This window comes from Thrips palmi, unplaced genomic scaffold (assembly GCF_012932325.1).
Source record: "Thrips palmi isolate BJ-2018 unplaced genomic scaffold, TpBJ-2018v1 HiC_scaffold_8, whole genome shotgun sequence".
NCBI lineage: Eukaryota > Metazoa > Arthropoda > Insecta > Thysanoptera > Thripidae > Thrips > Thrips palmi.
In genome coordinates this window covers 6,587,965-6,613,917 of record NW_023144635.1, presented here as the reverse complement: position 1 = coordinate 6,613,917, position 25,953 = coordinate 6,587,965, and the positions used below count along the sequence as shown (strand labels likewise).

Below are 25,953 nucleotides of genomic sequence, written 5' to 3'. Positions count from 1 at the left end.
CTTCAGAAAGTCTTGTTCAAAGAACCTAAATGAAAGCAGAAAGACTTAACTTCTTGTTCCCGTCAAGTTAGTACTTATGATGCACGTGCAAACTAGATATTGTGATGATAATTATATCGCTTTTCTCAGCGGGTTAAATACTTCCTAGACATACACGGTAAAAACGGAACCTGGTTTTCCCAGGAAGCCTATGGTGAAGGTATAGGTTATTTCCAGGGAGTTCCTGGGAAAACCAGGAACCGTTTTTACCGTGTATATTTTCGTGAAAGCTTCTCAGAAAAAGTACTGCTTCTACATTTTCATCATAGTAAAAGCTTCAATGAAATTAACCCTCTTATTGGTATTAATGATCTTCTCGCGCCCTGGTCAGCTACTCTGTTAGAAATTAGCTCCAAAATTTTATGGAGAAAAACCCTATAATCACGTACATGGAGACTCCATTCATTTTCCACCTTTTTTCGGAGAGATTTTCTCAGGGCTTAACAGTTGTTCTTCGGACCATTACTTGGGTCCTGGTGGGAGGTAAAATGCATATCTTTTCTCAGATATGTTAAAGAGGGCTTCGCTGAAGCATTCTTTAGTCTGAAATGGTCAAAGAAGGGATGATCTCCTTCGAGCTCATTGGACTACTATCCTGTAGCTTTCCCTTAATATTATGAAAACCTGAGGTAAACAAGTAGGGGGTACCTTTCCCTCATTTTTTAAGATTGCAAACTTTTTTTCGTGTTTTCGTGATATTGAAGCATGCATTTTTGTTCAAAATTCCGAAACTTTTCGGAGAAAGCCCAAGATTTGCATTCATGGAGAGCTCCATGCAGAAGTTTCGGAAAAACTCCATGATTTTTCCATTTTTTTTTTTCGGAATTTTCTGACAGTGTAGGATGGTCTGGTCAATAATTTGCGAGGACCTTCCGTAGTACATCTGTCCAACTACGTAATTTGTACGTTTTTTTCCGTTTTTTCCTTTTTCTATACATTTTTCGAAGTGAGGAATTTTTAACAGTGGAGGAGTGGTCCTCCAATCGGATTGGACCACCAGTGCCGCGCGTGAGAGCATCTCATTAGAGGCAGTACTCACTGCACCGGCAGACCATGCGGACGCACTGCTTTGCCCCGGCCGTGTTTGCACTGGCCGAGCTGCTGGTTCAGATCCAGGCGACAGCCAGGGTAACCATCAGACCGCCACCCCGTGGGACGACACTGTGAAACCAGAGAACTCCATACCTGACACAATATAAGCTCTGCGAAGAATCACTTCGTAAAGAAAATGAAGGCATTGTAAAATCTACGAAGAAATGCTTCGTACACTGGTAAAACTAAAGCGTAACTCTACGCTTGAGTCAAGCATAAAGTTACGCTTGAAGACGTTACGCTTGAAATGAAGCATACTCTGGAAATTCCCCCATGCATTTAGATAGGTGGAATCTTGGCGGTTGGGCCTGTTACGCTTGATTTCAAGCGTAACCTGATTACGCTTGAAAACAGAGGGTAATACTACGCTTTAGTTTTACGAGTGTATTATGAAGCCAAATCCTTCGTAACAAGAAGACTGTCCTTATAATACGAAGCAATTCCACAACGCCATTATTTTCTTGGAAACTAAAGCAAATGCTTCGCAGGAGTTTTAGAGTGAAAATGAAGAGGTGTGGAGTTTGCAGCACTCGTGCTAATCTTGTCAGAACGTCAGAAACCTGCACTGTTGCTATTGGTATTAAGACCGCTGGACTCTGACATTTAGGAATTTGGTGAGCTTAAAATTGAGATGTCTTATTTCTTTAAAAAAGGGCTTATAGAGATGGGGCCTCTGTGGGCTTCTCCACAGTGTGCAGACTGCAAACTCCGCACGTCCAACTGTAGAGAATTGCTCCGCTCCGCTCCAGGAAGTTCAGAGTTCTCCTCACTTGTGTTGACAAAGTCTTCTCCCTGATTACTCACGATCGACGGACCACCACGACCCCTCTCATATCATCTGCACTATCCTGTAGAACTATGACGTGGACGTCGAAAACGTCGAGTCGACGTTGAACCCGAGCCATTTTAGTGAGCAGTCAGGCATGTTCTTGCGCACGTTGAACACCACCGATGGGCAGCAGCGTTCGGAGCTCTCTGCTGTCATGGATATCATCAAACCGCTGCCCAACGACACTCTCGTGAGAACGGCTTCTATTCCAGTTTACACACTAAAACGTATATGCACTTTCATGCTCCATATCTATTGACATATTTGTGCCTATGTGAGCTGCCGTCAACTTGGGAAACCTGAGACATTTTTGGGGTAGCTTGAGACACTTCTCAAACCACGAGTGGGTTCTCTTAGAGGCTAAGGCTATCAAAATATCAATTCCTTTGCTTGGGACAAAGAAAATCATCAAACGAAACAAGAATTGGATAAAGACCATGTGTCCCATAGTGCCCCTTCTGTCACAAGTTAGCCCAGTTTACAGAATGAACAATTGAATTCATAAATTTGGGACAGTATTTTTCATATTTTGCTTCAGTATTCATAAAATTGTTACTCTCTCTTATGTACACATTTGTACACATATGAACACACCTGCACAAAAATGTCAATACTTATGAACAAAGCGTCCATAGGCATTTAGTGTCCTGCTGAACATATCGGACTCAGTTAAACAACTGTAGCAAAATAATTACGGAAAAGCCAGTTAATTTTTCTGACATGATTTTCCCTACTACCATTTTCCGTAGCCTCTTATGAATCTTCTTCATAGGACTTACACCGCACTACAAACTCAACTGTCTACTACACTGCAGGAAATAACCACAACAAAAGTACACAAATTTCTGGCAAATTTTTTATCAGGAATTTAGTGTACTTTACAAGTACAACAATTGTTGTACAAAGTACAATGGAACCGGCATGAGGAGTGCTGTGCAGTCCAGGGCTCGTTGTGGTTTGTACAATTCTCGTTGTACATTCTACAATCCCTGTTGTACTTTTATTGTACAGTTTCTGTTGTACTTTTGTTGTACTATCTACACTTTTTCTTGCAGTGTAAGTACACACTTACAAATGCATGCTTGCAAGTACACACTTACAAACGCATGCTTGACGCATGAAGTTCAACGGCGTCAAGCATGCGTTTGTAAGTGTGTACTTACAAGCATGCATTTTTAAGTGTGTACTTGGCCAAGCATGCCTTTGTAAGTGTGTACTTGCAAGCATGCATTTGTAAGTGTGTACTTAGTAGACAGTTAGGTTTGCAGTGCGTTCTCCGCGTGTCCGTTGCATGCCAATGAGATGCACGGAGAAGAGTAAAGTCCCACGAAGAAGATTGGCAAGAAGACTACGGAAAATGTTAAGTTCCAGTCCGGGTACGGAGAGTTTTCTCAACTTGCTTCCGGATTTCACGGTAACTTTTTGCCTCAGTGTTCACTAATTTTCCAGCTTGATGTCAGTCTCTTTGAGCTTCTTGGGAAAAGGTACATCCAGAGCTTTGTCAAGTACCAAATCCTGTTTTGTGACTACTTGCGTCACGAGAAGAGGCCTATATACAGCGGACTCAAGACGTACTACCATTTCCCTCCCTCTTGTCCGGTTCAAGTGAGTGAACATCCAATCAAGTATAAAAGCACACCACAATAAATTCACAGGACGAACCTTACTGCACCACCTGAAACTACCGCGTACCACAAGAACAGCCTTTTTGACCAGCCCTTCCATTCAAAATCTTAGGGGCATTGACTTCGCTCCAACTCAGAATCCATTTACACCTCCCCCTCCCCCTCCCCCGCTGCATTGAATCAATCACAGAAATTTACTATGTGCTTTACTATGTGCCTAGCGTTTGCACGAAATTTAACATGCGCGTGAAATGCACGAATTCATGCGCAACAACGCACACTTCCGTTCTTATTTATGCACAAACTCGTGCATTCTAAAACCCATGCTCAATTTTGTACAAAGCTATCCACAAAAAAAAGGACATAGTTTGCACTGATTTCCAAATCAGTGCGATGAATCAATGAACGAATAAACGAGTGAACGAAATGGGGAAAATATACGCAACTGAAGCATTCCATGAATTTGTTTGATAACGCACTCCTCCCGCAGGGCTGCTACAATATGGACTGGACCTCAAATTTTGATGAAATGACCCCGCCGGTCTGGCCTGGTCCAGATCGCTGGAAGATTGCCTTCAACATGAATTCCGGAGCTCACACCATTTTGAAGAGCACGATCATGTTTCGTCTCGACCGCACCAGAGCGAAACCCGGTCTGGGATAAAATCTACTCTCCCCTGGTTTCGACACCTACATGTAAAATGGTCGATATTGAAGAAAATAAACTTTAAAATGTCTCGTTCATAGAACTTCATGACATGACTGCATGGCATTTCTCAGTAGGGAAATGGGAACGCAGGCGGGTCGCCTACACTGTCATTCAGGGGTGCTCTGAAATTTAGCGCCTTTTGGCGCTTGTACATAGTGTACCTGCAGGTATGCGCTACCTGGCGTGTAATTGCCAAGTACACGCCAACCTGGAGTGTACATGCCAAGTACACGCCAACCTGGAGTGCACATGCCAGCTATGCTCCAGGTTGGAGTGTACATGCTTGTTGGCTCCAGGTGGAGTGTTCTATGTACACACGTGAGTTTGTAGATTACCGCTAAAAGAAAAGCGGCCCATTTTCAAAATAAACATTACCTAATTTTACTACTGATGAAAATGCATTTCCATCTCCAGCAGAATCCAGCTCAGCAGCGAGGCCGAAAGCCTTCCCCTGGCTAGTAAAATAGTGAGTTGCGAACACGCTGCATAAAAATAACACCCTCCTTTACTATGGGCACGCTGGAAAAGCTTTTCCAGCGTGTAAATAATTTCAGGGCGCTTGCAGACACGCTGCGTGAAAAAAACAGCCGTTTTCATTATATACACGCTGGAAAAGCTTTTCCGGCGTGTATATAATGAAAATCGCGTTATTTGCACGCCGCGTGTATGAAAGTGGCTACATAAACGCTGCTTGTTAATAATCACTTCGTAGGTGTTAACTTTCAGAGCACTCGTGTAAGTTTTGTCAGAATGTCAGAAACATGTCTGAAATCCTGAACAAAATTCGTGCACCTTTGAAAGCTGAAATTCTGAAAACTTATTCTGATATTGATGGTCTGAGTTCTACAGAATGTCAGAATAAGTTTGCAGCTTTCAGAGGTGCGCGAATTTTGATCCGGTTTTCAGACAGATTTGTGACATTCTGACAAGATTTACACGTGTGAGCACCCCGGAATTTCAAGGTATCCAGCAGGAACGTTGACCATCCTTGAAAGTTGCTTGGCCTGGTAGATTGCCTATTCAGGCAGGTTGCCTATTCAGGCAGGTTGCCTATTCAGGCAGGTTGCCTACCCAGGCAGGTTGCCTATCCAGGCAGGTTGCCTATCGAGGCAAGCACTACATTGGCAGCGCGTTGCCTGCCAGGTGGCTAAGGCGCCCCGCCACGCGGCTCGCTGTGTTTGTGGGTCGAGGACGACGACGGTCCGGCATGCCGCCGCTTCACACCGTAAGACTCGGTGCACTGTGTACTCGGTGCGTGGCGTGGCGGCGCGCACCGACAGGGAAAACACCAGCCGGCTGATCCCGAACAGCGCTCTGTCTCTCTCGCTCTCTTGCAGCGTCCCAGAGGGGAGAGCGGGGGAGAGAGAGAGAGAGAGAGAGAGAGGCTGGCCGCCACCGCCACACGCACGGCATGCTAATGCAGCCAACTGTTGAAACAAAAGATACGCATCCCGACCATTATACTGCCGTGACCCGCGCCGCCGACACAGAGAGGGCTCTCAGGTTGGCCGCCTGACCCGCCGCACGCCCCTTACTGGCGCACACAATTACACAGAGGGAACTCAGACACAGCGCACACCGACACAAAACACACACCGACCGACCTCCTGCCCCCCACAAAAAAAAAACAAAAAAAACCTACCGATACTTACACAAGTTCTAACACAATATTTGAGGTCTTACGATTTTTCACGCTTTAAACCTTACGAAGTATTTTGAGCATACATTATACAAACTAAAATACTTTTTTATACGAAGAAATAGTTCGTAATTTACGAAGTATTTTCTTTGTAAGCTTATGTATGCTAAAAATACTTTGTTATAACAAACTGCTTTTCTTTGTGAGGCCGAAAATAGTTTGTAAGATTTCCTCAGTGTTGTGACAAAGTATTTTGAACATACATAAGCTCACAAATAAATTTTTCGTAAATTTTGTCGCATTACAAACTGAATAGTTTGTACCTTATCTGCACGAAACACTTCGTGATGATGTTTCAAAAGCGCGAACACACAACGACCCAAACACAACACTGTCACAAACGGACACAAACACAACACCGACACATACACATACAAAGCCCCCCCACACACACACACACGCACACACACACGCGCGCGCGCACACGCCACACATTCACTCCGCTCAAGTACGTGTGCACTAAAAGCATTCATCAGCAGGGGAAATTGGCGGCGTGCGGCGTGACCGTCCGCGACATGGAGCCTGCACAGCAGATAAAAGCAGGGGAAGGGAGAGAGAGAGAGAGAGAGAGAGAGAGAGAGAGCCATACAGATAGACCGGGAGTGGGAGTGAATTGGCCAAAAATTAACTTCTTACGAGGGGTGACCCACTGTAAAATTGTGTGTACAATGATTATGTGAATGTGCAAGAATGTGCAAGATTTCTGGCGTTTTGGCCTCAAATGTTGCCTACTTACAGGCGTTTTTGCCACCTGAATGTGGAATGTAGTCAAATTTTGTACAATGAATGTATGAAGCTGTGCCCCCCTCGACTTCTTCACATTCAAACGAATGCTACACAATGCTCAAAAGAACGTGAACTTTTGTCATTTCAACGTCACGTCACGTTCCTGAAAATGAGAGTGACGGAGAGAGAATATGGTGCATGGGGTTTTTCGAGCCGCACTGTGGGCCAGAAGACCGGGAGTGGCGGTCGAAATTCAGGACGGGTTTTAAGCTCCGCAATCGCCAAATGAAACTCAAATCGAACGTGTGACCCCACCAATGGATTCCTCGTTCGGAGAGCAATCCGTTGGTGGGGTCACACGTTTGGTTATCGAGTCCTGTTTAGCGACTCTGGAGCTCAAAACGCTAGAGTTTTCGCCACCGCGTTCGGTCTTCTGGCATATCCATCCACTGTGCGCTCACTGAAAAACCAAACGTGGTTTAGACCACACCAACTGGTGTGGTCAAATGGGTGCCATTTTGACCGCATCAGTTGGTGTGGTCTAGATCACGTTTGGTGTGGTCTTCAGCACCAAACATGGTCTAGCTAGACCACACCAACTGATGCGGTCAAAATGGCACCCATGTGACCACACCAGCGGTGTGGTCTAGACCACGTTTGGTGTTTCAGTGTGGCTGCACTGCCGGCTTAGCGACGCCCCCGCGTGCGTGCCGCGGTGCCGCGGTGCCGCACTGGCGCGTGAAGTGGCCGGCGTCACAAAGCGGTCGCATCGCGGCGGCGCGGCAAGGTCGCTCCAAAATAAAAGGCTCGGCCACGACGACGGCCCTGCAGGCGCAGGCCGACTGCGTCGCCTTCGTCGCTCTGTCTCTCTCGCAGGGAAACGCCCCGTGAGTGCGAGAGAGACGGAGCGACGAAAGCGACTCTCAGTCTGGTGCACTGGTTGGCGTGGCTAGGGAGCGCAGCGCGGCCTTGGGGGCACGGCGTCGTCGTGGACGCGCGGAGCCGTGGCGGAGCCGACAAGGCCTCTCAGTGGCTTCAACAGACTGATTTCGAGAGTCCGCGCACTCTGCCTCTCTCGCACCCACACGGAACACCCCGTAAGTGCGAGGAGAGAGACAGACAGAGAGAGAGAGAGAGAGAGAGAGAGAGAGAGAGAAACGAGCGACGAAGCCGACTCTCGGAGCCAGTCCTTTGATCGTCGTGATGGTCTTCTGGCCGGCTTTCTTCGCTGTCGCAACACCAGATCGCGCGCGTCGCGCATCGGCCGAACGCAACCGCTTTCCTCCGATTAGATGATGGCATCTTTGTTGAGCTAACAGACTCGCACAGCGACGCTTTCGCGTCACAGCGTCAGTGGCCGGCTGACTCCGAGAGTTGCTTTCGTCGCTCTGTCTCTCTCGCACCTATACGGAACGCCCCATGGGTGCGAGAGAGACAGAGCGACCAGAGCGACTCTCGGCATTAAGTCCCGGCACCGGAAGCGGCGCGGGTAGCCTCCCACGCCCGATCCTCGCTGGCAGTGGCGGAGCCGACGAGGAAGCGGCAAGGAAGCACTGTTTGCCTACTCCCAAAGACAAAAGATGGTTTTATGCACACCTTTCAGGCTGCTCTCTGCAGGCTAAGGGGTTGTCATATTGCCCTCCGCCCCCCCCCCTTTCCTCTCGCACTGGATCCGCACCTGGATCCACGCTTCCAGACGCGGAACACGGCGGTGAGCAGCAGCGGCCGCCCTGTCCCTCTCGCACTGGACGCGGCGCCCCACGAGTGCGAGAGAGACAGAGCGATGCCTTCCTGCTTCTCCGTGCGGACGACTCACGTTCGCCACTGCAGCGTACGACGCGGACGACGAGGTGGACGCGCGTCGCTGGGTCTTAACCCTGGGCACCGGGACGGCGGGGTGAGCCCCCCCCCCCGTCCTGCTGGCAGGGGTCGGAGCCGACGAGTTTGCGGCTAGTACTCTTTTTGCCTCTCAGGACCAAAAACGTTTGACACCTTTCGGCCCTGCTTTTTGCAGGCTAAGGGTTGTCATATTGCCCTCCTCCCCCCCCTCCCTCTCGCACTGTCCGCCCCGTGGATTCACGCTTCCAGACGCGGAATCGGTGAGCGCAGCAGAAGCCGCTTTACTCTCGCACTGGAACGGTCCCACGAGTTAGAGAGAGCAAGAGCGATGCCTTCCGCTCTCCGTGCGGACGACTCACGTTCGCGCCCTGCAGCGTACATCGCGGGCGGGGTTGACTCGCGTGTCCGTTCTCTCGGACCTTTCGGGACGCCCCGTGAGCGCGTGGATTCCGCGTTTGCGGACACTGTTCGATCCCGAAGGATCGTTTTGTCACTCTGTCTCTGTTGCGCTCATGGGGCGGTCTGGGCTGGTGCGAGGGAGACAGCGACGCTACCATCAGCCTCCGAAAAATTGAAAATCCCTCAAGTTTCGGTTCAGCAATGACAGGTTGCATAACCTCCCTAACGAGCAGACTGATTTCGAGAGTCTTCGTCACTCTCCTGCACTCATGGGACATCCCGGGCGGGTGCGAGAGAGACAGAGCGACGGTGCCTCTGTGGGAAGCCCGGCGGATGCCTGCTGGTGCGGCCGCCAGCTGAGGTTGCCCACAGGGGTTGGCCATAGAGCCTGCTGCACTGGTAGCCAATGAATGTGACGTCATATTCGTTGGAGTGTGAATTTTGTCACGTTCGTTTGAATATGATGTCACATTCGTTTGAACGTGACTCGGCCGTTCAAGTGGGGTGTCACATTCATTTGAACGTGGATCAACATTAAACTGTGACATCATATTCAAACGAACGTGACAAAATTCACACTCCAACGAATATGACGTCACATTCGTAGGCTACCAGTGTGCCTGCAGCCCGCCCGCTGGTCCATGGCGAAAGCCCGGTTCACTGGCCGGCGCTGTAGCGCACTGCGGTTGCTGCGGTGCCGTTTGCGCAGCGCGGCTAGGCGTGCTTAAAAGGCCCGCCGCGCGCTTAGCGGCCTATGGCTGCGCGACGAGGCCAGCCAGGCAGCAAGCATCCAGCCAGCCTGCCAGCCAGTCAGCCGGACAGTAAGCCCGCCAGCCAACTCCACAAGAGGAAATCACTGTGAAATCACTGTGAATTTCAGTGTACAAATCCTATGAATTTCGGTCGAATTTCGACTAATTCGGTCAAATTTTGATGAATTTCAGTCGAATTTCGAAGAATTTCAGTCTTCTTTCGATAAATTTCGATGCATTTTAATAAATTTTACTGAATTTCGCATGTTTGATGAATTTGGGTGTGCAAATTTGGATAGAGTTATTTCCCATTGGCCAGCTCAGAAAAAAATCAGTACAGAATTCTGTAACACGCACGCATAAAATTTGGCTAAATAAGGTCAAGGTTAAATACGGTTAACCTTACAAAGTATTTTGAGCACACATGATGCAAACCAATTTACTTTGTTATACGAAGAAATAGTTGGTAAATTGCGAAGTATTTTCTTTGTAAGCTTATGTATGCTCAAAATACTTTGTTATAACGAATTGTTTTTCTTTGTAAGGCCTAAAATAGTTTGTGAGGTTTTCTCAGTGTGGTTATGCAGCTTTTTCGATAGCATATGCTACAGAAACTTGTATCACGATGGATACAATTTTTTTCTTCGTGACTTGGTAGTGGTGTTCAGACTGAAATGCGGCATTTTCCAGTCTTGAATCAAATCAAATGGCAAGCCATTTCTCGTACCGTCAAACATTTCTAGTCGTTTTCCGAATCGATCTTGGAATCGATCGTTAACAGACCAGATTCAAGTTGAGTCGACTTCCTAGGAATCGCACAACATCCATAGCCAGCAGCCAGCGTAGCTTTATCTGACATCGACAACAGGAGTATGGTGACGAAACTGAATTTTCACACGAATAATGCGTTCCAAAAATGCACCTCTCACCTCGAGCTAGGCTGTGAACCAGGCAGCCAACCGGCCAGCCAGTCAAGCAGCTAGCCAGCTACCAAGCCAGCTATACCCAGCTAGTTAGCCAGTCAGCCAGTCAGCCAGCTAGCCAGCAGTCAGCCAGTCAGCCAGCTAGCCAGCTAGCCAGCCAGTCAGCCAGCTAGCCAGCCAGTCAGCCAGCTAGCCAGCCAGTCAGCCAGCTAGCCAGCCAGTCAGCCAGCTAGCCAGCCAGTCAGTCAGCTAGCCAGCCAGTCAGCCAGCTAGCCAGCTAGTCAGTCAGCCAGCTAGCCAGTCAGCCAGCTAGCCAGTCAGCCAGCTAGCCCGTCAGCCAGCTAGCCAGTCAGCCAGCTAGCCAGTCAGCCAGCTAGTCAGTCAGCCAGCTAGCCAGCTAGCCAGTTAGTCAGCCAGCCAGCCAGCCAGCTTCCCGCTCCTTCCTGGTCTTGACAGACATCGCCCTCCTCCCTGTTGCAGGCGTACCAGCGGCCCAAGTCCGCCATCGTCCAGGTGGCGCAAATCGCGGCCGTCACCGTGGTGCTCGTCTCCCTCATCCTGGGCTCCTTCATGTTCGCCGCGGCCTACGTGCAGTCCAACTCGGTGTGCCAGGACGCCTACAACGAGCTGGAGGGCCGCATGGTGAGTCACATCCAGAGCCCACACGGAAAAAAATAATTAGTTGGTCCAACCAATGTTTCGGTTGGTTTTGGCCCAACTAAGTTTTTTTGTTCCAGTAACGAAAATTGCGTTCGAAGAACGAAAAATTTGTTAGAACAGCGGAAAGTTCGTTGCAGCAGTGAATTCATTGGTTGGCACGACCGAATTAAGAGTCAGCTACTGCAACGAATCAATTTGCTGCTGCAACGATAGATTCGTTGTGGCAACAAACTTTTCTGCTCTTCCGACGAAATTTTCGTCACCGGTACGGAATATCTTAGTTGGGCCAAAACCAACCGAAGCATTGGTAGGGCTAACTAAAATTTGGTTGGACTGACTAAGTATTTTTTTCCGTGCACTGGGGAAGGGAGAAAAATGGAGGGGGGCGGGGGTCGCATAAGTTGCCTGCACTGTGTGACCAAGGCTCCCCCCCCCCTCCGCACTTGGAATTGCAGAGTTTGCAGTCTCCACACGTGGTTTGACAGTGAGGATGTAGGGATGCTACAAGAGTTGCCTATCTGCAGGGGGTAAACTGTGATTCATGGCATGCCTTTCAGGCGGTTTCACCGTTCTCGTAGGTTTGAAAAAAAAAGGGGGGGGGGGGGGTGACTGGGCCAGAAAACCGGTGCACAGTGGTTTAAAATCCTGTTTTAGGGGGAATAAATCGATTTTTCAAAAGTGTCTAGTGTTTCTAATTTTCCGGAAAAGTTCAACTTTTCCGAAAATTTCCGAAAAAATAGGAAAAATACGAAAATTTCCAGAAAAATTGGAAAAATTGAGGTTGATCAGGAAAAACATACCAAACACATTATAAAACAGCCGAATAGGTTCAAGACTGGTGTTGAACTACTTACAGAACAGAGTGAGAGTTAACGTGATACCCAGGTAATGCAGGCACATCTAGTTCTGGACGCCCACGGAATTTAAAGGAGCCCCCAAAATGGGCTAACGCTACGTCTCTACTTCATGGCGGTTCTTTGTATCTAGCCACTTTCGTATTCGCGGTAGCTTCGCTTACCGTTTTGCAACCATGTCGACGCCTCCTGGCAATAAGGCTCTATCTTTTCCGTACGTCTCTAAAAGGCTCTATCTTTTTCGCACGTCTCTAAAAGGCTCTATCTTTTTCGTACGCCCAAAAGGTTCTATCTTTTCAGGCAGTCTTTTGAGATATTGAGAGTTAAAGATTTGATTAGTTATCAACATGATGGTTTATTTCGGTTCATGACGGTATGTGCTTTCACTCTCAACCATCAAAAGGTAGTAATATCCCAAAACAGAGTTATAATAACTTATCAAATCCTGAATAAGATAGAACCTTTTAGGCGTACGAAAAAGATAGAGCCTTTTAGAGACGTGCGGAAAAGATAGAGCCTTTTAGAGACGTACGAAAAAGAAAGAGCCTTTTAGAGACGTACGGAAAAGATAGAGCCTTATTGCCGGGAGGCGTCGATGTGAGGGTTTAAACTTTATCTTGGATAAATCAGAACAATACCGGCAGTTTGCTTGAATTATCGGGGACAAGAAGATATAAGAATTTTGTGAAATGAATATCGCGACGAAATTATGTTGCATCAAAGTGCAAAACCGGGACCCAAAAATTTAAAAATAAACAAGTGTCTGAAGTTAGGGCAACGACATTCGGAATGGCAGTTCTCTATCCAGTAAAGAAGGTCTAAAGCTCGCTGTCCGCGCATGAAAGTGATAGTCATGCCAAAGCCAATTTTGTAAGTAAGGTCAACCGACCCGTCCTGTGTCGGTTCCTCTTACTGCTTCCTTGCATGGCCAGACCCCAAATATCGGCTACCCCTAGTATCAGTCACTGTTTCAGGTTTCAACATACTTTAAATGAGATTTGAGTAAAGAGCATCCAAAATAGTGGGAACAGTAAGATTTGACTCTGGAACTTTATTGGAACGTAATAAAGAGTTAGTTATCATATTTTTCCTACTTTTCCGGGAGCTTGGGAAAAATACGGAAATTTTCCGAAATTTTCCGTATTTTTCCCGGGAAATTTTCCGGCATTAGAATCACTAAAAGTGTCGCAGGGGGCATTCTGGGGGGTGAAAACGAACTTTAATACTCTAATACAATATAAAATGACGTTTATAAATTTTTATATGACGCTGGGAGCCACTGGGAAGGGTTTGATTTTAGTCTTTTGTATTTTGGTCAAATTCATCTAATTTTCTTAGATGTTTCCTACCCTTATTTTTCCAATTAGAGCGATGCTACTGGTATGCTGGCGTGTTTTTCTTTTCGTATCATCATTAATCAAAGGATAGCAGCACACAGCGCAACATTTCGTTCGCGGTTTAGCTCACGGTGGCGGGTTTTTGCTACAAATGCGTTCAAAACATTAAAAAACACACTTTTGGAGTTTCGGACATCGATGGGGCCCGATGGGGCGAAGTTATTGGTGCGAGGCGCTTCCCTTACATGTATATTAAGATGCCCCGATGATAACTTTTCCGCACTCGTCCGCAACAAGAAACGCAAGGGGATCAACACTACAAAAACGTGCCAAATTGACTAGTTTTGGGGCTATTGGCTTCTGGTGTACACCATTCAAAATGAAGAACACATAAGTGGGATTGTTTTTCTTTTCAAATATTTTGTTTTTCTTAGTAACAAAATGATTTAATGCGGCTCAGAAGTTAAAACTAAGTATTTTGAGCATTTTTTAGTTTTGCTTTTTTTGTCAATTCTGTCATTTTTCTTCTAATTTTGCTATTTTTCTCATTATTTCAGCATTATAAATCCAATATTTATCGGACCGCCTTTTCCTTTGAACCAGTCTTTGCCTATTGCCTACCGATGATTCAGTTCAATTCTGGTAGCATTTGGTCGCACGGGACGCTTGCTAAGACTTATTCCCCCGAAAATAGCATTTTAAACCACTGTGCGGTGGAGGCGGTAAAAATTTTCTAAGCGGGTTTTGACCTCCAGCAGAATCACTAAATGGGCCTCGAATCTAACGTGTGACCCCATCAATGGATAGCTCTTCGAAAGTTCGAAAGCAGAATCCATTGATGGGGTCGTCACTCGATTGTTTCGAGTCCTACTTAGTGACTCTGGAGCTCAAAACGCGTCTAAACTTTTGGCCACCTCCACTCCACCGGAAAGGGGGGGGGGCTGCACCTCCGCCTGGATCCGCAGATCCGCGCTTGTGTGAGCGAGGCGCTTGAGGCGCTGCGCTGCAGGCACCCCGTTCCGTCCAGACGCGCTCGGCACGCCGTCGGCGCGGCGCGGTGAAAGGCTCGCGGTGGCGTGGATGGCCTTGATGGCTGCAGTGCGCGAAGTGCGGCCAGCTTCCGCCAGCTTATGCCGCGCGGCAGCCTCGTTCCGAGAGCCGTACTCGTCACTCTGTCTCTTTCGCACGCATGGGACTAGTCCTATGGGTGCGAGAGAGACAAAGCGACGAAAGAGAACTCTCGGATTCAGTTTGCAGTGCAGTGGGAGACGCCCATGGCTGCAGGCTGGCTCAACTGGCTCTGAATCTACCACTAAGAAGAGCAGTGTTCTCGCTCACATGGGTAATCTAGCCTTTAATGATAATGATAATGATGGGCGACCACTCCCAACGCGCACCGGTGTCGAAAGGGTTGCCAACCTCAGCCTACCTGGCAAAGGAGACCTCTCGATTACAGCGTACACGGTAAAAACTCTTCCTGGTTTTCCCAGGAACCCTCTGGAAATCGTCCATGTCTTCACCATAGACTTCCTGGGAAAACCAGGTACCGTTTTTACCGTGTAGCCGACACATACATTGCCTGGAATTAAGTTTATGGTGTACAATCCTTCCCACACTGCTGTGTGCAGTGAGATGAATTTTCGCCCACATGTGTGCCAAACACTAAGCGCTTTTGTAACTGATTCGTGGGGGCAGCCATCACTGCAAATTGGATGGAAAGACTTCGCGCCAAAATATGGCGAGACATTAAAGTCTCGCCAAGTTTTGGTCAGACCTGAAAGTCTCGCCAAAATTCGGTCAGACACAAAAGTCTCGTCACAAAACGGTCAGACACAAAAGTCTCACCACAAAATGGTGAGACTTATGTGTCTGACCACGGCCAACACTAGAACCGCGGAGGGGGTCAATTTGACCCCTTTTAATTTTTGTCATAAATTTTTCTGACCTTTTTTTTTCTTGTCGGATTTGGGGCTTTTTGACTTTTTATAAATACCAGAAAAGAACATTTGAGTGAAATTTCGGCGCTGTCGGACCATTTTTGTGGGCGTAGGACAACAATATACCTAAGAACCGCGGCAGGGGTCATTTTGACCCCTGTATTGTTTGCACTCAGGAAGTTCGAATTTTGGCAATAAAAAAGCGCCACAAGCGTCAATTTTAGTGGTGAATCATTTGGGAGTGCTATGGACTGCCCTGGGAGACCTAACTTAGCCAACGGCATAGGCGACCCGCCAAGCAAAGGCCTAAATGTAAGCAAGATGCGTGTGTTCCGCCTAAGGTATCTGTAGAATAAAAAAATCTCATTCAACGAACGTTAATGAGAGCAGATGATACTCGTTTGGTTTTCTTCGAGGTAGTAGTTCGGGCTTTTTTATAACTGTGTATGAAATAAATAGATAGCCCAATAATATACATGGACCTAAGCGAGCTGGCCAATGTCGGTGCGAGCCGAGCTGTGGCTTGCACCGGCCGAGCCGTGAGACATTGTTGCTGTTCTGTGCGCGCTGTACCCGGGGACAGGGGATTGTTGTGCCGCTCGCGCTGTACTCGCTAGGTATTATCGATGTTTCGAGTAGACTGCCTGCCATGCGACACTCACGATCCCGGCCGGCAGCCACCACCCTAATATTATTGTATTATTGTTAGGATACCGCTTGGTTTCTGGACTCAGCAGTAAAAGCACGGTGACACCTTTATGTGTCTAATACTTTTAGATACGTTTCGAGTGTAAAGGTATCATCTGGTAAAAAATCTACGTCACTTAGTACCCATCCCCACACTGAATAACAGGAAAAGTTGCGATATACATCGGCAACTTTGGCCCGTCCCGTACATTGAAGAATGTACTAATTTCGCCTATTTTTAATCCGGACGGGACTTGAACCTGAGTCTGGGGTCAAAATAGATGTTTTTAGATCAGCAAAAATTAGATCAGCACCTTCATACACATCAACAACAATGCAAAAACTTCAAATAAAAAGAATGTTCTAAATGTACCCCACTGGGATTTGAACCCGGGTTCAAACCTCTCCGATTCGCTTGAAACTGGCACCGTTGGTTTTGTCTCGTCGCCCCGATTCCAAAAATTTCCCTTCATGCTCTTCTAGCTGTATCCGTTGCCGAAATCCTCCTCGACCTAAGGTAGACCATGATGCACCTGCAGCAGCGCCCCCGGGGCTCGGATCGGATTTGCTGCCAGCGGGCGGTTCTTAAGGGTCACCCAAGTAGGCTGCATATCAAATTTGGTCAAGATCGGACCACGGGAAGTCCTCAGACGGACGAACGAACGGACGCGCAGCATGGATCATATCTCCGTCCCTACGTCATTTTTTTTAACAAAAAAATACAAGGGACGGGCCAAAAATGGTAGAAAAGGAGCAAAACAGGTTATTCGTGCCATGCGGGTTGCCTACCTTTGGCCTTTTAAGGCCCTATAAAATTCAAAATATCATTGTTGATCTCAGATACATCATTTTACATTGTTAAGGGCCCATAACATGAGCCAAATAAAAAAAAATACGGGCAGAAAAAATGGGGGGTCAAAATGACCCCTTCCGCGGTTCTAGGTATACGAAAAAGTCAGCGGTTCTAGTGTTAAGGGGGCAATACACTGAAAATGGCCAAAAACTGACTTGTGCGATAGCTTCCATACGCGTTGTTGAGCGTTGTTCAAACTTTTCATGTGTCAAGACCTCACAAAAAGAAGCATTTTAAGCCCAGAATGGCATCGATCGGACGTCAGGGAGCGGAGCAGCGCCCAATTAAATTTTCGTCAAAAGTCGAACTGGCGGGCGTCCCTCAGTCCGCAAAAATGAAGATATCTCGACCCCGTTTGGGCCAAAATGTAGGTAATTAAAGCGGCTATAGCGCAAACTAGGATTATGAACATCGAACAGTCAGAAGTACAAAATTTTACGAAAAAACCTGTTTTGATCATTTTTGCAAAATCCTCAAAAAGTGTTTTAGGATGAAATTTTGTACTTTCGGTTGCTCGATGTTCATAATCCTAGTTTGCGCTATAGCCGCTTCAATTACCTACATTTTGGCGCAAACGGGGTCGAGATATCTTCATTTTTGCGGACTGAGGGACGCCCGCCAGTTCGACTTTTGACGAAAATTTAATTGGGCGCTGCTCCGCTCCCTGACGTCCGATCGATGCCATTCTGGGCTTAAAATGCTTCTTTTTGTGAGGTCTTGACACATGAAAAGTTTAAACAACGCTCAACAACGTGTATGGAAGCTATCGCACAAGTCAGTTTTTGGCCATTTTCAGTGTATTGCCCCCTTAAGGCCGTAACCGTCCGGAGCATTACAGCCTTCTATGTGGCAGTTAGACACAAAAGTCTCGCCATTTTGTGGTGAGACTTTTGTGTCCGACCGTTTTGTGGCGAGACTTTTTCGTCCAACCAAATTTTGGCGAGACTTTTAGATCTGACCAAAACTTGGCGAGACTTTTATGTCTCGCCTCTGGAGTGGCGAGAAGTCTGACCTTTGGATTTGTAGTGATGGCGGCACCTGCGTCTGATATGAACTGCTCTCATCAAGAACGTACCACAACGTTATGGCCAGCCGCTCTGCCCACCGTCTTCGGACACCGTCTTCCGCACTGCTTGGTCGGGGCCTGTAGCGCCTGCGAGGTAGGCCACAGATCCCCTGTGCAACACACCGGTGTGTTGCAGGACCCGTGGTGGCCTACCTCGCAGGCGCTTGGCGTCCAAGTCCCCAGCTACCCAGCCCGTAGACTCTGCACTTCCAAGCGCGGGATGTTGCAAAGTCCACACCTCCGCATTTTAAGTGTGGGGTTCTCCACGCTTCGCTTCACAGTGTGCTGCCTCCAATTCGTCCTGCGCTTCCGCGTGCTGGTTGCGCCGCGGCAAGTCAAGCCGAGAGGACGAGGGCCTCGGGCGCCACGGGGGACGCGCGCCCTGCACACTGATTCCGAGAGCCGTTTTCGTCACTCTGTCTCTCTCGCACCTGTAGGCGACGCCCCATGAGTACGAGAGAGACAGAGCGACGAAAACGGCTCTCGGAATCAGTCTGCTGGGAACCTTGTTACCCCCATGGCCGCTGCAGGCCGAACAATGCTTTCGTCGCGCTGCCCTCTCCCTCGCATCCCTGCTGGCCGCTCCGGAGACCCCTCGAGTGCGAGAGAGAGAGAGAGAGAGAGAGAGAGAGAGAGAGAGAGAGAGAGAGAGACAGACAGACAGACAGACAGAGAGAGAGAGAGACAGAGACAGGGCGACGAAGAGGGTGTTCGGAAGCAGCCCGCTGCAGATGCACTCCGTGACGCAACCCCCGTGGCCCCACCCATTGTTGCTACCGGCCGGGCCGACGGACGGGGAAGGGAGAGGAGGGGGGAAGGCGAGGGAAGAGGAGGGAGCGGAGGGGAAGGCGAGGGAAGAGGAGGGAGCGGAGGGGAAGGCCCATCAGTTGGCTAGGCGAGGCGCTGTCGCGTTAGTGACGCCACACAAAGGCAGGCGCCGCCCGCGCCTCCCCTCCCCCTCCCTCTCCCGTTTCCCCCCTTGCCGGTCGGTCGAAGACCCCAGGTCAATAACAATGTACCACCGCCGGCTCGGCAGCACGGTGAAAAGAGAGCCTGTATCCGCCGCCCCAACAAGGCCCCCGTGTCGCCGCACCCCGCCACCGCCCCGCCAGACGCTCTCTCTGCGCCGACGCGGCACCCTGGAGGCGGCGTCGTCGTCTCTGGCCCGGCGAGCAGCCTCCGCTTCAAATCTATCGGCAGTACACTGTGAAACGCGGAGAAACTCCACTGATCCAGGAAGCGGAAGAAGGGGTTCAGTCGAGTTGATTCAGCGACCTCTTATCAGTCTATCAAGTAAACATGTGCGAAAATTTGGTCCAAAAATAAGTGTGGTGAGACAAGTCCCATCCTCTTGCATCTAGTTTTAGATGACATTCCCCACCTGTTGACCCACCTGCAAGGTTAAAGGCTTTGCAAATGTGCACGGTTTCAACTCGACTTATACCCCCCTTCTTCCGCTTCCTGGATCACTTGAACTGCGGGGACACTCGGGTAATTTTTTTTTAATGTCAAAAACATACCTGAAATCTTGATCAAATTTCGGGCACCTCTGAAAGCTGATTCTGATATTGAAGGCCTTGACTCGTCAGCATGTCAAACAGAGTTTTCAGCTTTCAGAGGTGCGCGAATTTTGATGAGGTTTTCAGACAGGTTTCTGACATTCTGACAAGATTCACACGAGTGGAGGTGTGAAATTTTCAGTCTGCACCTGGAAGTACAGAGTCTGCACCGTCAATATTTTCCCCTCTTCTATTTAAAAAAACAAAAACATTTATTTCTGATACAATATGTCGCAAGTTCAGCGAAAAAGACTACCGTGGCCACAAACCATCCCATCAGTAGCAGATGAAGGAGGTCTATTCCGACGAACCCTCTGCTGGCGTGCCTGTTCCGATGCTCTACCCTCCGCCTGGAAGCCCTGTACTGCCTCTTCAAGGTGGCGAACCACAGCATCCTCTGGATGATGCCCCCGTTGTGGAGCCGACCAATGGCTTCGTCGAGAGCCGTCACCAGAGGGTGCATCCTCCTGCCGTAACTGACGAGACTGATCCGCACCAAAGGCTCGGGCAGCACGTAAGTGCAGCCCCGCAGGCAGTGGAAGCATGTAGTGTGCTGGGTGGTCACCACGGCGGAGATGGAGCCGCTCGCGAGGCGTTCCTCACAATCCCTGATTTTGCGCGGATCCTCGCAGAGCACGACCTGCTCCAACGGCACGCCCGACGCGTTCAATATCCGACGCAAGCCGTCGGCCTGGACGGCAAAGGTGAAGTTGGGCGCGGTGTTGAGCAGTTCCTCGATGGTTTTCGGATACGGCACCGACTGCTGGAAGGCGCTCTCTAAGAGGAGGACGCTCTTGAAGGCCACGTTGATGTTGACGAAACAGAACAGCCACGTGCCGATGAGCACACGGGTCGACATCACGTCTGGCCAGACCAGCGACGCCGGCAACGGGACTTCGAACACCATGGCCCACTGGCCCAGGACGAACTTGTGGAGGTCCGACCACCACGTCAGCCCGGGCCTGCGCTCCACGGACACCCGTGTTACGACAAAGCGCAACACGACAGTGATGCAGATGCCGACAATGATGTCGATTCCCATGCACTTGGCTGTTTCTGATCGCCACATGTTCCTGACAAACTCGACCCAGACGGTGGGGGCCGCCCCGCTCGAGTTGGGACAGTGCACCGTGATGCCCACAGGCAGATGGAGAAACGCGGCCGTGGGTCGCAAGTACCGAACCCTGTTTAATGTCAACGGGAAAGATCCCAGGACGAAGTCAGTGCTGTTCGCGAGATCGCTGAACGGTCTGGAGAACGTTCCGTTGTCGAACTCCACTGTTGATCTTTCATTGTAGGTGTACTGCCATTCCATCGTGACGTTTCTGTAGCGCGCCATGGGTTCCATGATGTCCCGGACGATGCTCGAACCAAGGGCCAGTCTCTTTTCGACTACTGCTTCACACTGGTCCATATCTGTACTGATGAGGGTTGCTCGCAAGACACACCCTCCGAGGTCTCTCGGGATGACGTCATCTTCGAAGAGCTGGTCTGGCAGCGCGCCAGGCGGTACGCGCCCCAGGCGCACCGTGGCCACACGCACGGCGGCCGGTGGCTGCCGGCCGCACACACCGGAGGCGTTGGCGAAGGGGGCCATCTTGTACAGGACGGCGGACTCGGAGTCCGCCACAGCCACCGCGACCTTGACCCAAGACCGCGACCACGCCGAGGCCATCAGATCTCGCACGAGCGGTTCCAGGGAACGTAACTCACCACCCCCGTCCGCGCGCACCACCATGATCGAGTTGGTGTGCCAGTGCGAGAACTCCGACCTCCTGGCAGACAGCTTTGGAATGAGCTGCAGCAATCGCTGCGAGGTTGCCGCGTACATGAAGCCCGCTTTGTTGCCGGGAGGCAGGGGCCGTCCGGACGTGGGGCACTGTAGCATTATCGGGACGTGGGACAAACGCTGTCGTATCCAAGGCAGGTCCATCCCCACGTCGACGAGGCATAGCACGAGGCCGCTCCTGCGAGACGAGGTGAGGTAGCGCGTTGAGAGCGCGCCGAGGAAGTCGACGAAGTGGACATCGGCCGGCCTGTAACCAGGACCACCTCAGAATGACATCGCTGAGCTTTATGATGAGTTTCTCGGCCGGTCTCGGTTTGATCTGATTTAAAATCGATCAAAAACTACAAGAAGATGAATTAATTGGAAGTTTAAGAAAAAATCCAGAAGCAGTGTATAGCCGAAAAACTTACGAAGAATATCCGTTAATTTACAAACGTACATTACCAAGTATCTTGGTTAAAGGGTATTCTAGTCGTCGCCGATTGAATAAGAACAAAGCTGGAACTGGCGCCGGCAACATAACCTCCCAGACCTCTATAAGTGGACTAGTTTCTGAGTTTTCTGTGGCGTATCTACTTCAAAAGCACTTTCGTTTGTTTCAGACACTTTCTGACACTGGAAATATAAATATTTCTCGACATGTCACGTTGGAACCGGGCTTGATACCTTCTCCGTTTCTACCCGGCTTCCGGTTTTGTTCTTCTTTTTGTTCTTAGATCGGCGACGACTAGAATGCTCTATTGACGAACGTAAATTACGAAGAATCTTTTTGAATTTATGAACGTCGTTGATCTTCGTGAATTGACGAATGTAAATTACCAAGAATCTTCGTGAATTTGCAAAGGTTTCTTCAGCAAGATTTTTTGAGGGGAACCTTAGAATATTTCCAAGATATCTGAATAGTTCACCTTGTTTTCACGCCCACGACAAGTGCGTCGAAACCTGGGACGGCAAGCTGCGCCAGCACCGCCATTCTAAACAGGACCTGAAGCCTCATCAAACTGCGGGCAAGCCGACACTGTAAATCCAAAGGCAATACTTTTAGTTCCTTTTTTGGCGATACAACTGAGTATCGCCCATAAACGGCCTTACGGAAAAGTATTGCCTTCAAAATGCCGATACACAAAAGTATTGCCAAAATTTGGCGATACTTTGGAGTATTGCCACGATTTGGCAATAAAAGTCGAACAAATCGAGGGGACAAGACCTTTGTTTAATGCCGCGTGGTTTTGGCAATACCCAAAAGTATCGCCAAATTTTGGCGGTACTTCTGAGTATCGCCGTTCTGAAGGCAATACTTTTCCGTAAGGCCGTTTATTGGTGCTACTCAATTGTATCGCCAAAAAATGTACTTTAGTATCGCCTTTGCATTTGCAGTGGACCGACAAACTCCACCCTCGGGCCGGCACTGCGCTTTGATTGGGAACAGAAGTCGTGTGCAGTGTGCATGACAACGGGCAAGTGCTTTGCGGGGAGGAAGGGGCCGCCATCGACCTCCCTGATTTGATGTTCGGAATCGATCTGCTGCAGCACACTCTTTTGCGGGGTGCAGATTGGGGAGTGACGTGCAGGCAGCACTGTAGAAAAAATCCACGAGGAAAGGTACAGGCACAGTCTGGTAGACAATTTGCCTGGTACTACCGTTCCTCAGCCAGTACGGCTTTTGGGGTACGGAGTACGGTTTTTCATAACATGAGCTCTTATGGGAAGCACGGTTTTTGGGTACGGATGTTCTGTACACCGTGGGGTACGGTCTAGCCGTACCTTTTTCCTTGAAATGCACGGCTTTTTAAACAGTGAGCGTCGCAAAGCCGCCTACAATCAGCAGCCAGTCGCCAGTAACGTTGGGGAAGATTCTCGTTTGTTTTCGGACAACTTTGTCCCACGCATGATACAATTATGTGTCCACCAGGTGATGTGAATAGTTCAGTGAAATAACAAATTTTAAAAGGCATCGTCTTGCATTACCTGGAGGACACCAAATTAAGTAACCAACTGATGTGCTTAGAATTGTACCATTCATGGGACAAATAGAAGTCCCATGTCCTTCTGCGTGCAAAAAGTTCGTAGATACGAAGAATCATCTTTGAAAATTACCAAGAACCTTGCTGAATATACAAAGATTTTTTCGGCAGCATTTGGCTGCATTTATTTAGGAGGAGCCTTCATAGATTTCCATAGTTGTCTTTTACTGTAAGATTGTTTTTAGGCACGAAGTAGCCTTACAGTATACCCAGGATTCAGCCGGCCCGAGATTCAATTTGTGCGGCCCTTTATGCATTTCGGAAATTTTCTATACGATTTTAATGAGACTTTGCAGACTTGTAGAACTTTGAACGCTGATTCTCATGCTGAAATCTGCTTAAAAGGTTGGTGGCCAATTTTGAGAAATTTGCTGTCAAAATCGCCGTTTCCATGGCAAAACTCGACTCGTCAAAGGGAGTGGGGGGAGCCGAGCCGGGGCGGACCAATAGCCGAGCTTCTTTTTGGGTCTGTACAGCTTACTCCAAAAGCTGAAATCAGCACGTTCGAAATGAAAAATTTCTTTGACTGCAGGTAGACAAGATGCAACAATAGAATTGGTGTCGGTTCGAACGCAGTTTTTCGGGTAGAACTATCCAATAATACTTCTTGATTGGAGTGTTTTTGGACATGCGCAGTAGGTTTACAACCTGTTAACAGTTTAACCAACTGTAGCATTTGAAATCTGTATTAATTTTGCTCTCTTTCTTGTTTTTTCTTTGTTTCCTGCTCATGAAAATTCATATAAAACAAATTTTCAATTTTTGTGTGATGACTTTCTAAAAAAATATTCACAGAAAATTAGCAAAACAAAAGTTCTTTTTTTCTGACATACAGTTTCTCAAATATTCCTTTTTTTTTATGTCAATAAAACAATTTTGTTGTTGTGATTCAGTTAGCACTAGGACCACTTCGCTCCACCTCGCGACTTGCAGTGCTCATGTTCCTCGAAAAAGACTCACCTGCGTTTCGAAACCATCCCTCCCGAGTTTATGAAGTTTGTCAAACCAACCGTCGTGGTGTTGATACGTTGTAAGGGAGAACTATTACTCAGAATTGAAGAAAACATGACTAGAGAACCATAGCCTTTTGAAACAAGCCAAACAATTCAACGTCAGCAACAATGGATGGGCAGTTTTAATGCGCGACTGCTGGTGCTTTCAGCTTCGCGATTTTCGTAAGGGCGCAGACGCCGAGAAACTAGTTGCCAACCCGTGAAAATTAATTTGCTGCCTTCTTTCTGCCAAGAACATTTTAATAATGATGGACTTTAAAGATGTTCCATTGTCAGAACACTGCGGAATACATTAGCATTGGAAATTTTTGAATTTACCAGCATTTTGATTTCTATTTTGTCAAGTTTAAATTTCGACGGGTGGCACATCGACCACATTGGTACCACTGCCATTGGTAGTCCCCTGAGCCACAACTTCACAACACCACTTCTTTTCTTTCTCCACACTCTTACACAATAATCAAATTGACTTCGTGACTCCTAGGATTTCTTGAAATCGTATTCTACAAATCAAAGAGTGTACATGGTACGCTCTAACTGGAGCATGCCTAGGGTGGTCCAAAAAAAAAGTGAAGTTGCTCGGATCGTCCAACGCCACCCGGATTTGGATTCTACATCGAAAAAATGAAACACGTGTTTTTTCCTTTTTCGAAAAAATGATTTTAAGGACCTCCGCAGAGCCCTTAAAGTTTTTGGCAGTGCTATAAATAGGAAAAAATCGTAACTTGGTCATTTTTTGACCGATTTTCAAAAACGAAACGGGGATTTGTTCGTTTTTGAATGCGTATTACTAAAAAAAATATGCCAAACCCTCTTTTTGGTTTGTCTAACTTTCAGGGGCAAAAAATGACTAAATTTCGGCCCAAATTGGCAATAGTTTCAGTTTGTAGGCCGCTACAGCCACTCCAAGTCCACCCTGTCAGCATGGCGGAATGCCCCCACCACAAGGCAAGCCCCATGAACAGAATTGGGATGCCGAGTGCAATTTGCCTACCTCCCAGGGGCATCAAATTGTGGATTTTTTCAAAAATCTATCAATAGTGATGTCTCTTGGGGCCTCTGGGCACTCAGATGGGCACACCTTCACACGGTTTGATACCCACACTACGTGATATGTACGTTATGAAAGTTGCTGACGCGAGGGACCGCAAACCACGCAAGGCCACAAAAAAAGCCATCAAAATGAAGGAATTTTCTAAATTTTTACGTTTTTCTGGTCCTGAGAGGTAGGCATGAGGTGCTCAACAGTCCATTCTTATTGTTTGTTCTTTTTACGTAGTGCGGGTACCGAACTGTGTGAAAGGGTGCCCATCTGAGTCTCCAGGGGCCCCAAGAGACATCACTATTGATAGATTTTCGAAAAAATCCACAATTTGATGCCCCTGGGAGGTAGGCAAATTGCACCCGGCATCTCAATTCTGTTCATGGGGCTTGCCTTGTGGTGGGGGCACCCCGCCATGCTGACAGGGTGGACTTGGAGTGGCTGAAGCGGCCTACAAACTGAAACTATTGCCAATTTGGGCCGAAATTTAGTCATTTTTT

General features: G+C 48.3%; 1 protein-coding gene across 6 annotated transcripts in view; it reads left to right on the top strand.

Moving 5' to 3' along the window:
• LOC117652950 (putative cyclin-dependent serine/threonine-protein kinase DDB_G0272797/DDB_G0274007) overlaps positions 1-25,953 on the top strand; it is a 52,697-nt gene that overhangs the window by 3,409 nt on the left and 23,335 nt on the right. For 2 of the 6 annotated variants that reach the window (XM_034398185.1, XM_034398183.1), the window contains exons 4-6: positions 1,986-2,150; positions 3,410-3,565; positions 11,113-11,274. In XM_034398185.1, coding sequence (XP_034254076.1) covers positions 1,986-2,150; positions 3,410-3,565; positions 11,113-11,274 — 483 coding nt within the window. Of the gene's footprint in view, positions 1-1,077; positions 1,168-1,280; positions 1,311-1,985; positions 2,151-3,409; positions 3,566-11,112; positions 11,275-25,953 lie in introns of those variants that run through there. The other 4 variants (XM_034398187.1, XM_034398188.1, XM_034398184.1 and 1 more) reach the window with 4 other exon arrangements.